Raw genomic sequence first — 15,741 nt, forward strand, 5'->3', positions numbered from 1 at the left:
TGAAAGATGATGCCATTTTTACTAGCCATGATTGTTTCTTTGAGAAAATTGAAAGTATCCTGTATCAGTAACACAAAGCTTTAGAGCAAACTAGGACAGCTAAATTGGGTTTTATTTAGACCAGAATGGGAATGCCATTTAGAATACATTTCAATGTCAGGGAAAAAATGATTAAATACTCCTGGCAAAGCATGAAACTGACAATAAAGAATCTAGGTCTCCTAAAGAAAGTACAAAAAAAATGGTTTTCATAAATAAGGGCTAAACGTCTTCCATCTCCCCTTTCCCCAAAACATTAGAACCTATGCAATGTCTACCACAAAACATGAGTTGGCAGTCAGGTTCCTTCTTACCATACCAACTCTTTAAGTTCTCTGTTTAAGTATCCAAATTAGTTCTTCATAAAGCAGCCAAATTGATTTTACTTTTAAAACTCTATATGACCATGTAATTCAAGAAACCAAAATGGCAGCAGCTTCTTTTGGCCTCTAATATAAAACACTAACATTTCAGATTGACATTTAAAGGCTTGCATACCTCTCTAGGGTTAGAATCAGTCTATTTGCTTGACTATTTACAGGTTATACCCCCACTCCCCAATATAAGCTGTTTCTTATTCTGCCTTGCATTCTTGGGGCCTAGCACAATGCTTTTCACACAGTAGGCACTTAATTCTTGTTGGAATGAAATGGACTAGAGTGTACATTCTTTGAGGAACAATGTCCTGCTCATTGTTTTCATCCTTCCCCACCATGGACTAAAGGCCCAATGTGACAGTGTCAAGTTCATGCAGTTGAATCCTGCCTTTTTATATAACTTGGGCCAAGTCACAAATTCAAGGCAATAGTTTCTTCTTTTGTAAAGTTATGTTGGTTGAATGATACAATCTATAAATCCCTTTCGTGCTAAATTACAGGAGCTCGGGAACTAGAGCACAGAAGAAAATCAAGCATCAATACCTCAGTCCTCTGTTTGTTTGCTGAAAGAGGTCTGACGTTCATTCCAAATGGGAAGGGATGCCCTGCTGGGTAACGGACGACAGGGGAATTCGTGTTCAAAGGCTCCAGCACTACCAGCCCAGAGTAAACATTAAGTTCAGGCACCTAAAGTCATTCAGATAACTAAATGCACACATGGCAGTAAAACTTGGAAAATTAGGAGGGGTCCTATTAACTGTAGCTTCCATTTTGGCTCAGATACTTACCAGGTTTGATCCTTCTTTAACAAAAATGTAACACAATAAAAAATAAATATTTTGTTCTTTAAAATGTCTCTTTTTTGTGATTTAAAAAAAATCATAGTTCTGGTTAAAAGTATAATCTCAAGCCAACTGGGCTTTAATTAACCATAATTTTTTATTATGGTTTTAATAATAAAACCTTTAAAGAACTGTCTTTTTTATAGTGATAAAAATTTTCTGCCAAATGACTGGTGAAGTCCATCTCATTCATGGAATTCATGCATTCAATTGTAATCTTAGCTATGAAATCCTTAACCTGAAACATTCATGACATGTTACAATGGTAGCAGAAACCTGTTTTATCTTTCTCCTTTCACATTATTTTTCATTTTTATTTTACAAAGTCCCTCCTACCATTCAGCCCTGTCCTGTATTAAGAAGGCAAGCAATATAATTACAATACCCATTATATATGTAAAGTCACACAAAACATATTTTCACATTAGCCACACGTTGGAGGGAAAAAAAAGCTTTAATTCTCTCTCTGGAAGTAAAGAGAATTTCTCATCATGACATCTTTGGAATTGTCATGGATTATTATGTCGATCAGAGTAGCTAAGTTTTTCATAGTTAGTGTTACAATAGTGCTATTATTTGTGTACAATTTCTGATTCACTTTACTTCATATCATTTTACATAAGTAGTCCCTAGATCTTTTGAAACCATCCCCTTGGTCATTTCTTATAGAACAATGATATTCTATCACAATCAAAAACAATTTTTTGGCCATTCCCCACTTAATGAGCACGATGGGCATTCCTTCAGTTTTTAATTCTTTACTATCACAAAAAGAGCTGCTCTAAATATGGATCTTTTTCATTAAAATTATATATATATATATATTTAGGATACAGAACTAGAAGTGATATTCTGGGCCAAAAGGTATGCAGTTTTACAGCTTCTTGTGTATAGTTCCAATTTGTCCCCCAGAATAGTTAAACCACTTCACAACTCTACCAAATTAGTATCCCTGCTTTCCAACATTTCCTCCAGTATTTTGTCATTTTCTTTTTCTGTCATGTTACCCAATCTGATAGGTGTAGAGTGTATTTCATAGTTGTTTTAATTTGTATTTCTCTAATCAACAGCGATTTATAGCATTTTTATATGACTGATAGCTTTGGCTTCTTCTTTTGACAACTACCTGTCTACACCCTTCAACTGGAGAATGTTTACAAATTTATATCAATTCTCTCTATTTTTGAGAAATGAGAGCTTTATCAGAGATACTTGCTACAAAAATCTTCTCCCACTCCCATTTTCTGTTTTCCTTTTAATTTTGATTGCATTTTCACATTCATTTCTGATCCAGAATTTCAGTATCACAACAAAAACACTGTTTAGTCAATACCTTTGATAATAATAAGAATACAGCACTGGCAGCCTAAAAGTTGTTTATAATAAAAACAAATTCTCCCCAGGAATGGTACATAATTTCTCATGCTCAAGTTTTCCATAAACCCATGTCAGTTTAAAGAAACAGAATCCAAATAATCTTAAGTCTCCATTAATAATCTCCCATCACCAATCTTTAGCTGAAGGCTTTTCATTAAGACCCTCAAATCTAATCATTCATATACTGAAACAATAATCCCACACTTGAAATAACAATAAACTGATGCTAAGGCAAGACAGAAACATTCCATTTTTATTTAATATTATTTCAATTGGGATATTAGTTTTATGAGATTAACATTGGGACTTGTCAACTATATTCTGAAGCCCTTATATAACCTGATTCACAACGCTATACTCTGAGTCCACTGTTTGTGGAAAATATGGCAACTCAAAAAGACAAGTTCAAGGGAACCCTTAACAGTCCTTAACATATTTTATAGTACTGTTCAAAAAGAACAATTTCTTTTCACAACCAATTTTTAAGCCAAAGGACAAAATTTCATTTCCAAAATATATTTATATGTATATTTAAATGGGAAGGCTTTGCTCCTGACAAATTCCATAAAAGTTGTATTCTTAATTCTAGAATTACTGAACTTAAAAAAAAATTCAGCTTCTCCAGCTGTTAATAGTTAATGAAATGCTAATTTTTTTTTAAAGCTTCTGGGCAAAATGTAGTATAATTGCTTCTAGAGAAAAAGACTCGAGTTGAAATTAATTCAAAACAAAACTTGATTACATGTTAAAATGAGGCCTTCCAATTATACGCCATACAAGCCCATCTACATAAGTAAAGGTTTATCTCAAACTACATCAGGAACACAGGGAAGTCTCTAAGCTGGGCATAGAAGGACTCAAGAACTAGCAATAGCTTCAACTTCCCATCCTATTATTGCCAGGTTCCTAAGGAAAGATAACACATAATACTGATTTTAAAAATCCAGCTCATCTTCATATTGATGTCAGAAAAGAACAAAGCATATTCTGCCTTTTTTTATACATTCAAAATAAAACCTCAGAGTTTCAGTCATCCTTACTCAAACAATACATGTTTATTCCTAACCATCTACAACCTGAAAGTACTTTACAGTTTTTACAGAAGTTGACTTTCTCATCAGAATACATGGTATAGGGGCATCTAGGTGGCACAATGGATAAAGCACCAGCCCTGAAGTCAGGAGGACCTGAGTTCAACTCTAGTCCCAAACACTTAATGCTTCATAGCTCTGTGACCCTAGGTAAGTCACTTAACCCCAAATGCCTCAGAGCAAAAAAACAAAACAAAACAAAAAGAATACATGGTATAAAAACAAAATTTTAAGAGAAAAAATTGGGTAAACCAAAACAATTAGTCTGCTAAGAACTTGGCTAGTTCATAATGCTAGAAAGTTTCAAATGACTTAAGTGGTATAAGGAGGAAGGATTCTACTTGGTTTTACATACTAGACTGAATTGAAACAGCAAGTGTTTCCCTGGCAAGGGAACAAACTTAGGCAATATCCTCAGATCCCTAGGATTTCCTTTAAAGATTTTTAATATTTACATAGGCCACAGCTATCTACTTAGTGGAGATCATGACATCAAAGTCACAGAAGACCTGACATCAGAAGAACTCAAATTCCCTAAATGCTAAAAATGTACTAATATTCCTTTATAAGATTTAATAAGATTAAAATGAGAGAAAGAATAGGAAATGCCATACCTACAAGTAATTACACGAAAGAGAATAAAGGAAAAAAAGTAGTACTTTGGCTAACAGTCCAGTTTTCCTGCAGTGAAATACAGAGATTATAATCTTGCCACTTTAAAAAAAGCAAGAGAAATAGTTATTCCCTGGGCAAAAACTTTCCCCACAGTGCCAACCTACAGGTAAACTACTCTGGGCATTAATCACAGGCTAGCAAACTGTTTCTAATCCCTCTGCATCTACGTCAGGAACACAGGGAAGTCTCTAAGCTGGGCATAGCTGAAGAGCTAGAGCAGTGAACTTGTGAGACTTTAGAGAAAAGCTGCATTAAAAAAAGGACTTTTTCTTGGTTTGCCTTTGTAAACCCTAAACCTAACTGTAAAAAAAAAGATTTTTTTTTTTGGTTTGCCTTTGTAGACCCTAAACCTAATAATACCTTCCAGAGAGAGGTCCTGATGAAATTTTGCTAGATTGAACTGACCCATTGGAGAAGAAGTCCAACCAAGCCACTTAGGTTTTCTCACTGAAGCCTACTGGCAAATTGTAATTCTACTAAAGAAATAATTTGAAGTGTCAAAAGTAAAAGAAAGGACGAATTTAAAGATTCTAAACAAGAGTCAAATTTATTTTTTCAGCCAAAATCAATTATTCATTGCAAGTTCCCTGCTTTAAATTCTAATCCTTAAAGAACTAGAGAACTTGTGTGTGTGTGTGTATGTATGTATATATATGTACACATACACACACAGAGTTTTCCTATTAAAATTAAATTTTATGGATTGCAAATTAGCCTTAAAGTCAGGAAGGTCAGCGTTCAAATCAGGTCTCAGACTGTATGACTCTGGGAAAGGCATTTAATCTTGCTATGCCTCAGTTTCCTCACTGGAAAATAAGCCTACCTCACAAAGTGGCTGTGAGGACAGAGTGATATCTATAAAATGTACACAACACTCTGCAGACTTTTAAAGGCTAGCCATCACTAATCTTCCATTCCTAATACTTCTGGCTACTTTGAGCTGAGTTCAAATTCTTCCTCTGAGACTCAGTAGCAATGTGTCTATCTCTCAGGAGTTCAGGCTAACTTTAAAGAACTACCTTACACTGAGGAAGTTATAGGTCAGACAGACTTTCTTTCCTCCAGAATGTTTTTGTTACAGACAAATGTACAAATGAGTATTCAGACCAAAGAAATCCCAATATTTTTTTTTTTGGCTGAGGCAGTTGGGATTAAGTGACTTCCCAGGGTCACCCAGCTAGAAAGTGTTGTGTTTGAACTCGGGTCCTCCTGACTTCAGGGCTGCTGCTCTATCCACTATGTCACCTAGCTGCCATCTAGCAGCCCCCTCCAATTTAGGTATTAAACAGAAACTAGTATTATTACCTGAAAATAATGAAAGTATACTGAATTAAAGAATTTCAAATATTTACACAGTGAGATTCTGACTATTTAAGAAGAATGTGAAACAAAAAACATTAAAAGCATTATTTTGTGATTAATTCAAGAAGAAAGATGTTTTACAAAACAAATTTGATTACTTAGTAGGTCAAAGGATTTAGAAATAGAAGGGACCTTAAAATATCACTTAAAAGATGATGTGGATGAAATGGAGTAGTAGAGTGGTTGCCCAGGTTGGCTCCTGAGCAGCAAAGTTTAGGTCTTTAGAATCTGAATTCTGTCTTCATTCTATCAAACCATCACTATCAGAATTCAAGGAGCAACTATAGTCATCAATATTATTTTCCCAACAAATTCTACAGTTTTAGTAATTACATAATCAGAACACTAAAAAACAAAAACAAAAAAAACTAAACTAAAAGATTTTTAAAAATCCTTTATTTCTGAAATACAAACCTCTTTTACATTTAAGGACTCTTATTATAGTTATAAAAGCTTAACAGATCTTCTCCCCAACCCCCCAAATCTAGTGGCAGCTAAATAATGTATTGGATGTTACTACTGGGCCTGGAGTTAGGCGCACCTAATTTCAAAATTGACCTCACAAACTATAGGACCCCTGCATTTACCTCTGGTTTGCCTCAGTTTTCTCACCTGAAAATGGGAGTGTTAACATCCACTTTCAAGGGTTATTGCAAGGGTCATATAAGATGATATTTGTGAAGACCTTACTTAATTCAGTGCCTGGTACATAGTAAGTGCTATATAAATGCTAGCTATTATTATTATTATTATTATTAAGCCTTAAGAGAAGTTTCAAATTTATCAACTTGACTACTTTTACTTAGTGAAAAGGATCCATGGCTATGTATTTTGTGAAAGTTCAATCTTTTCTTTCCTAGATGACAATATAGACATAGGTGAGAAGACCAGCTCCTGCCACTTCCCTCTTTCTTATTTCATGATTAAAATGTTGTATTTTTCCACATGTAATACTAAAAAGTCAAGCCAACCTTTCAATGTTGATATCCATACCTTGATTAAAAATGAAGGTAGATATATTGAGTTTAAGGGTTCCAAAATAATGCAAAATTGATTGAAATCTGTGGGACAGCAAAGCATCCACAAACACCTTTTGTTACTGAAGACCAATGACACAAGACCAAAACACAAACTAAAAGTTAGTGATTCAGTATGTGTGAAAGGGACAGACAATATATTGCCCAAGCCATCAGAGTTCCTCCATTTTCAATAGTAGAACACAACTGAGATAATCATGTTTAAACTTCCTCATTTCCCAGAAGCACTGAGAGTCATTATAACCAACCTGCAAAGATGACCTACTAAGGAAACAAGTTTTGTTTGCTTCAATACTGCTAATAACCCTTTTATACTGCCTTAAATCAGTCGCAAAGGGATTCTGAGATGTCAAGACAAAGCTGAAGAATCACAACAGCTGCAATCAAAAAGTGGAAGAACTACCTTTTCTCTTCAAAACAGCTCAATGCCTGAGAAGACACCTGTCCTCCAACTTGGACGGCCAGCTCACCTTTCTTAGTAAGCCAAGGCTGGCCTAGTTGTGCACAGAAAATCTGGGGCTCTTTCAGTCACTGGCCAGGGATGGCCAAGCTTATCGTTTAGCCCCACATTATCAGGTGCAGACTTAGCTATGTTGAGAGAAATGAAAAAGAAAATCCTCCTAAGTGAGAGAAGACCTTAGGCTCTAAGCCTTGTGTGGCTGCCTTAGTCCCAGCAGCTTCCCTTTTACCACCTGCAGGGCAACAGGCAGGGAAAGCCTGCCTAGACAGGCTCTTTTGCCCCTTACCTAATTAGTACCTTTGACCAAGTGAAAAACAAAAATAAATTTATTGAACTTAAACTATTTCATCTACTGATTAGCCTCACTGAAGCATGTATATGGGGGCAGATTTGGTAATACTAGGCCAGGTTTTTGGAGACCATTAAAAGCAAACCGATTTTTCCATTCAAACATTCATGTGTGTTGATGGTGCATACAAAGGCACTCAAAACACGCCTCACTCTTCTAGTAAATTTATTTCACAAATATTTATTATTAGTCTAATGTTTCATACTATTTTCCAGAAAACTATCAACCCCCAGAATTAATTTCAAAACACAGATCCCTTTTTGGGATAGTATTATTTTTCCCTAGTTACATGTAAAACAATTTTTAACATTTAAAAAAAAAAACTTCTGAGTTCCAAATTCTCTCCTTTCTTCCCTCCTTGCCCCCACACCCTCACTGAGAAGGCACATGTGAGGCATATCCATAAAAGTTATACTGTAAAAGAAAACATCTCCCCCCCAAAAAAAAAACCCTCAAGAAAAATAAAGTAAAAAAAAAGTATGCTTTAATCTATATGCATACAGAATCACTTCTCAGAGAACAATTAGCATTTTTCATTTTAAGTTGGACAATATTAAAATAAGTATTTTAAACAAGACAACTGTAAAGCTTAAAACTTTCCTACAGTACACTGAGCATGTATAAAATGATCCAATCTTCAATTAGATTTAGCTTGAACTTGACAAAGTTTTATTTGTTACATTAAAAGGCAAATGTTTTTGGCCTAATACTATTGCTTCTTGAGTCACACAGAGAAACAAACTCCATGTAGACAGTTTTACAACTATGGAAAGTAAGTCTTTCTGATATTTCATAAAACTATACTAAAGTTCAGATGATATAAAAAGTCAGGTAAGACCTGCAGCGACCTTTTGCTACAAATCAAACTTTGGGTGGATACTTTTACAATCCTGGCTATTATGATACCTTTACTATCCTAGCTATTATAGTTCTAATCATTAAATAAAGATCAGTTACTTTACAGCAAGATTCATCTCAGTTCTGTAAATAGCCACTGTCCGAGGACCTTTGTACTAGTTTACAGATTAACTACATGAAAGAGACTGGTAATCAGTGAAAGAAAACTAAGACCTCTGATGAACAAAAAATTGAAAGTACTTCTAAAATTAAAGTGCAAAATCTGGGGGAAGTAAAATATTCCTCACTGTAAAAATTTCAAATTAAATATAAAAACTATATTCTCTATGAGGAAAATATAAATTTATTTTTTGTAAAAAATCCAAGATTTTAGTGCCAATAGTGTAATCTTAAGAAGTCATAGCACAATGCAGAAAATTCAGAAAAATTCATCCCACAATGACTAGTCAGCTATAATGCTTTGTAAGCCAGAGAATACTACATTCTCTACTGAACCACAGATTTGACACTTCCTTGATCATTCTGGTTTCTAGTGCTTGTTTTTTTTCTTAACCTCATCTAATGAAATGAGGAACTGACATTCCAAACTAAGTACTTTTAAGGAGTGATTGAAAAAAAAAAAAAAAAAAAAAAACCAAGAAAGGGATTATAGAACACAAGACCAAAATATACACATTCTGATGAGTATCAGCCTATTCAAAGTACAAGTTACATACTTATTTCCTGTAAAAGGCCTGCCCAAATTCTCAAAACATTTTACAAATTCTTCTTCTAATTGTAACAGACAGGGGATGTTATGGCCAAATCTCTGAATCTCTTGGTCCTTAATGGCCAATCTCTCTCAAAGCCTAGCTGACACTCCTCCTTGGCTCCACCCCTTTATGGCGGGTAGCACAAGAAGCCTTCTCCCTGAGGCTTCCAAATCTGAACTTTATTGCCCTGACTGTTCATCACTGCTCCCCTCGGATATGTCACAGTGAGAATTTCTTTAAATTATGGATTGGCCTGGGAAGGACAGTGAGGGACCATTCAATTGTCAAGTTGAGTGATTCATGTCTGGATGCTGCTGATGCTCTCCAAAAGTTGGAAACTCCCTATTAAAATCTAAATACAGTTAAATGGCTAGAGAGCCCATGGAGACCTTCCCCATCACCTTCACAAATCATTTATTCCCCTCCTCTGAACATTCCCTCCTCCCGCTTGCAGACAGCACATTGGGAATGTTGGAATTTTTACAAAGAATGACCTTAAGATCTCTAGTACTTACTTTATAACATCTTCAACAACAACAAACTTTTGCCATGAATGTCAATCTGATTCTCAGACACAGGCACAAGTGAGCAAGGGTTGATAAGGTAGGTGATCCAGCTGGATAGTATCATTTAAAAAAGTGTCTTTAAGGAGGAGATGCCTATAAAAATAATGAGATTGAACTGGTATAAAATAAACTAGTTCTAAAGACAAGTCATTTGAAAATAACCTATGAAATGTTTAGTAAATACAATGTGTCAAATGCTACAGGAAATATAAAGAGGAATTAAGAGGAATAAGATAAGGTCCCTGAGCTTCTGAAACTTATTGGGGAGGTAGGGGGAAGAGGAGGAGAATGATTTAGAGAATGCCCAGGGCAAGATATACAAAATAGCCATAAGGCAAGATATCTATTGATCAAGATCTATTAAGTGCCTATTATATATGCTGGGCATTGTGCTAAAGGTCTGGGGATACAAAAAGAGGCAAAAGACAGTCCCTGCCCTCAAGAAACTTAGTCTAATGGGGGAGACAATATGCAAACAGATATATACAAAATGAGTACATACAGGATAAAGAGTAAATAATTAAAGAGGAAAAAGCACTGAAATTAAGAGGGGTTGTTAGGAAAAGCTTCCTGTAGAAGGTAGAATTCTAGCTTCGACTTGAAGTCAGGAAGGCAGCTGGTCCAGATGAGGAGGGAAAGACACCCAGAGAAAATGCCCAGAGCTGAGAGATGGAGAGTGATATTTGTGAAATAGGCAGGAGATGGGTGTGAATGGATCAAAAAGACTGTAAGGTCCCAGAAACCTGGGAGGGCAGGAGAAAGCAGGGATGTGAGGGTCTATGAATGTTTTGGATTCGCTCCTGGAGGTAACGGAGCTGAGCTGGGACTTTTTCAACAAATCCTTCTCAGCTTGGGGTGGAAGGGACAATGGTAACTAACAACAAAGCCAAGGTAGAGCTTTTTCATTTTGCTTCTGTTTTCTGTCAGGGAAAATTATCTTTGGTTTAGAAAGACCAGGACTAGAATGGCCAAGAGGAAACAGACACTCAGATACTTACCTAGCTAAGTGAGGAGATGCAAGGAAAGCCCCTAGCAGCCCTCAATGAATTCAAATCATCTGGTCCAGGAGAATTACATCCTGGGGTAGCTGAAGGGTGGAGCATTGTCAAGGACATCTGAAAGACTGGAGAGACAAAGTAAGGTACTGCACAAGTGCAGGGCAAAATGACAAAAGTCTTGATTTTCAGATAAGGAAAGAGAACAGAGTCTGCAAACTAGAGGCCACTGAGCTTGACTCTGATTCCTGCAGAATTCTGGAAAAGGTCATAAAGAACATTAAGTGAACATCTAGAAAAGGAAATGGAGATGACAAAAAGGCAATACCAAGAGCAGGCTCAGAAGAACTAATATGACTTCCTTTGTAGACAGGGTTACTAAATTAGGAGATCAGGGCTGCCAGAGACACAGTTGACCTAGATTTTAGTCAAGTGTTTGACTAATATTATTCTTTTGAAAAAGATGAGGCCACATGGACTAAATGATAATATAGTTAAATGGATACAGAATTGACTGAATAGCCCAAACTCAAAGACTCTTCAGTAAGGATTCAAGATTTACTTGCAAACAGGTCTCCAGTGGAGTGCTCCAGGGATCTGTGTTTCACCTCATGCTATTTGACATTTTTATTAATGATTTAATTAGACACAATCATCAAATCTGAAGATGTCTCATAACTAGGATTTTTACTAAATCACAGAGTCAGGATCTTGAAAGCTCTTGACAGGCTAGAGCTGAATTGAATAAGATGAGATTTAGCAGACAAGAATGAATGTAAAATCTAAACTTGAGTTAAAACAATTTAACTTCACAAGTAACAGCTGAGAGGTATAGTTAGAACACAGTCTGAAAAATTTTCAGGGGATTTCAAGTTCCCTAGGTGGGTTATTAGTTTAGATTTAGAGGAAAGTACCTTAAAAATCAGCTACTTTAACTTCCATATTTCATACATGAGGAAGTTGAGGCTCAGTGAGTCAGAGAGATTAAGTCACAGAGGTAAAAATCCTAAGTGGCAAAACCCGGACATGAACTCAGGTGCTTTGGCCACAAACCTAGCACCCCTTCCTTGCTTCCTGTACATCCCCATCCATTCTATTCAGTTTGACTATAAATACAGCACACTACTTTCTGCCCTTACCAAACTTTACATTTTTAGGTTATTCACCACCCCGAGTCACAACTACTTTGAAACCTAGCACAATGCCAATATAAATGAGACAACAAAATGTTCCCTGTCACTATTCAAATTATGCACAAAAGCTGATATAATGGTTATCTCCGTTTCTGAGGTCGATCTCTCTAGTGGGTTCAATCAAGTTTAAATGATACAATTTAGAGTATGAAAATCTTAAAAGATATTTTAAGATAAGATGTTACAAAGTATGTTGTGCTGACCCTTTTGGGGAAAAAAACATTTGCATTTAAATGTTCTGGTGTTGTGTACTGAGGGACTTCTGTTACATTTCATTTATGAGTCATAAAGGAGAGAGCTAACTCTATTTGAGTGAGACAGAGGAAAGAGAAAGCACAAGGCAGGCACTAGACCAAAAAGATTTCAAATTCATATGTACATTTTTTTAAATGGCAGAATTATAAAAGTGAAATTTACCCTATGGTGTGGGTATGTATGTTATGGACAAGCCAAGTGATTATAGACTGGGTCAAGACAAAAAAAGATTAAATGAGTCTCATATTGTGATGTCCTTTTTAGCTCTTGACTGGAGTATAAGAGAAGCCAGAGATAGTTATAGGTGGGAAGGACAAAAGGGGACAAAGTCCTGTGGGTACTGGCTCAGTTCTGTCTAAACCAAGAGTAAGTGCGGCCTATGCCAATGTTCTAGCAGCAGGGAGTGGTTCTTATGTCTCACCACACCCACCTCTAAACCACAGTGCCTGGCTTTTCCCAAAAGAAATTCAGTGAGGACTCCCAGCAGAAGAATGTCAAACACCAAGTTCTCTGGCACACTTTAGTCACTGCATGACTAACAGGCCAAATCACTTCTGAATAGAAGAAACAAAACAGTTATCTCTTTTTCAGGAATGAAAAGAAACACTTTCACTACTAATAGCTTTTGCTCCAGAGTCCAGAAGTCCCTGCTGCCCAAACTGAAGAATTGTTGGTTATCATAAAAGCAAGAAATGCTTTCATCCTCAAGAACATGTTTTCTGGAAATCAAAGGTTGAGGGGTCTCAATGTGCAAAAGTGCTAATGACCTGACACTCCAGTCCAGCTCTAGAGGAGGAGGAACCAACACTTACTGCCTACGTTCACGAACTCCACAGTCTCCAGTCTCAGTTCAGTTTCTCCTGGGCCTGGGGTGCACGGCAGCAGAGCATGATCACTTCCTAGGAAACTGGCAGTGGGGGGAGGGGGAAATTTCTTTTCAAAAAAAGCTAATTCAGCTCTCCAGGCAAGCTGGCCTAGCCTTGAATTTCTGCCCTTTCCTACTACTTTGTCTTTGCCCATACTGTCCCCTAGGCCTCATCAGGCTCATTCTCCTGCTTCCTCTGGTGAATTCTTCTGCACAAATTGAAGTCCAATTCAAGTATTACCAAGGACCTAAAACCTTCCTCAATCTCTTAGTCTGCTATACTTGTAGATCTCACTCTGCACTGTTTTTATAACTCCAAGGCTTCTGTTAAGAAATACTGTGGATGCATTAGCATTCTGATTGAAATTCTACCCTCCTGAGAATATAGCTTATCCAACCATCCTCAAAAAAGTGTTCCCCTCCTAGATTTCCTTCCATCTATTCCATCCATAACAGCTCTTACATGGACCTCCTTACTGTACCCATAGCACTGTGCCTGGCCCTAATAAGTGCTCAACAAATAAAGCTAGGTGGTAAAATGTATACAGCACTGGGTCAGGTCTCAGGAAGGTCTGAGTTCAAATACAGGCTCTCTCATTGCAGTGCTTACCTGGGCTCACTGGCTCTCTAGAGGGCTCAATTTTACCATCAATAGATAGGAATGATAGTGATAGCACCTCCCTTTCAAGATTGTTCTGAGGACCAGGCACCTGCCTGTGTTTCTTGACTGAGGAGCCCCCACCCCACCCCGTCTTTACCTTTCTTCTCTTTACTCTGTGTATATGATGATGCAGGGGAAGAAGCCCGTCCTCATGAGCCATGAGGGCCCTGGGTGTCTAGAATTTCCTACTGTCAAGATGGACAAATCACTTTAGCTCTCATCCAAACAGTGGGGATGAGCCCACTGACAGTCCCAAGTCATAGGGTCAATGTGAAGCTCACAAGAGAGAGTGCATGCAAAATGCTTGGCAAACTTGAAAGGGGAACATAAAAGCCAGCTGTGTAACCACAGGCAAGCCACCTGACTGCTCTGAGCCTCAGTTTATCCCTTCTGTAAAAGGGGGCTCAAAACCATAGTCTGCGCTTTCTCTTTAACTCTTGCGAGGGCTGAGCAACATGACGTATGAAAAGCTCTGGGTACTATCCAGCACAACTTTACGGAGCATCAGCTCCATGCAACTTTTCCCAACTCAGATGGGAAGTTTCCTCCAGACCTGAGGCCAAGTGCGTAGCTTCTGAAGACCTGCATTAATGTCGTTGCCCTCTGGACCACAAGGAGGGAGGGAGGGAGCTGAAAGGGGAAGGCAGAGCACGCTTCAGGAGCAATGGAAAAGGGAACCTTGTGACAGCCCTAGTGGAAAGAAGACCGCGTAACCCCGGAGCCTATTTTGGTCTCTCTCAAGCCAGCGAACCATCCGAAAGTCCTTGGTCACTCGGGGGTGGCGCTGAGACCCTAACGGAATCACCTGACAGCGTATGCTCGGGCTCCAGAGGCCAAGAGCAGAAGAGCGTAAAAGAAAACATGGAAAAGGGAAAAGTTTTAGCGATATTCCCCCCAGTCTAAACTTTCCTGCTGTCTCTGGAACCCACGGGGCTCCCCAACTCTGCTCCCCCACTCTAGGCGGTAGCTCGGCTGTCTGACACCTGAACCCAAGTTCAAAGTCACCGCGTCCTTCACTTGACAAGGAAGGCTTCAGCTTTCAGAGGCACTTCTAAGGAGCCCACACCGGCCAGACCTCGCAGAGCAAAGCTCTGAGGCGCCCCCAGACCCGGCGCCCGGTCCGGCCCTCGCAGCGGCACCGCAGCCCGGGGGCCTAGGCCCGAGGCACCTGTGGCCCGACAGCCGGCCAAGGCCTCTGGCCATCCAGTCTCAGGGCCTTGTTCGGGGGCAGGAGCGGACTGTCCGCACGGGCCGGGGGTCGCGTCCCAGAATGACCTTGCGGGGCCCGGCGCGCACGTGCCCAGGGGAGGCCGGCGCGGAGGATGGAGATGGCGCGGGCCGATTCCGGCCGGGAGCCCGACTCACCCAGCACGTCGGCGGAGCGATGGCGGGCCACGAAGCAAGCGTCGTCCCCATAGCAGACGCCCTTCTTGAGCAGGCCCTTGCGGAAGTCCTTGCCGAAGCCGCAGCCGGCCGTCACTAGCCCGTAGTCCCCGCCGCCGGCTCCCCCGCCGCCGCCCGCCCGAGGATCGGTCTGCGAGAGGCCGCCCAGCACGGCCCGGGCCACTAGGCGGCCGTACGACAGCACCGAGAACATCGCCGCCGCGGCCGCAGCCACCGCCGCCCCGAGGCGGGGGCCCCGTAGGGGAAGCCCCACGCCGGTTGCTCGCTGCTGCTGCTGTTGCCGCCGCCGCCGCTGCTGCTGCTGTTGCTGCTGCCGCAGCTCTTCGGCCGGGGCCGCCACTGCCGCCGGGACGCCCGCCCGCTCCTCCTCTGGGGAGCGCCGAGTCCCAGCCGAGAGCGCCCGCGGAGCCAGAGCCGGAGTCGGAGCCGGAGCCGGAGCCAGAGCCGGTTTGGGGTCAGAGCCCGGGCTGCCTCCACCTCTGCTCGACCTCAGCTCCAGCGGCCTCCGCCGCGGCCGCCGCCATCTTCCGCTCCACTAAGCGTGTTCCGGGGCCAGCCGGCAGCGCCGCCTACACCCCGGCCG

The 15,741-nt window shown here is 39.9% G+C and overlaps 1 protein-coding gene across 1 annotated transcript in view; it reads right to left on the reverse strand.

Annotated features, from left to right (window-relative positions):
* The window catches only part of PPTC7 (protein phosphatase targeting COQ7), a 38,278-nt gene extending 22,833 nt beyond the window's left edge, over positions 1–15,445 (reverse strand). Inside the window, exon 1 of the mRNA XM_051972773.1 lies at positions 15,120–15,445. Within this exon, the coding sequence (XP_051828733.1) occupies positions 15,120–15,351 (232 nt within the window). The 5' untranslated portion in view covers positions 15,352–15,445. The remainder of the gene's footprint in view (positions 1–15,119) is intronic.
* Between the last annotated feature and the right edge of the window lie 296 nt (positions 15,446–15,741).

The sequence above is a fragment of the Antechinus flavipes genome, chromosome 1 (genome assembly GCF_016432865.1).
Source record: "Antechinus flavipes isolate AdamAnt ecotype Samford, QLD, Australia chromosome 1, AdamAnt_v2, whole genome shotgun sequence".
Taxonomy (NCBI): Eukaryota; Metazoa; Chordata; class Mammalia; order Dasyuromorphia; family Dasyuridae; genus Antechinus; species Antechinus flavipes.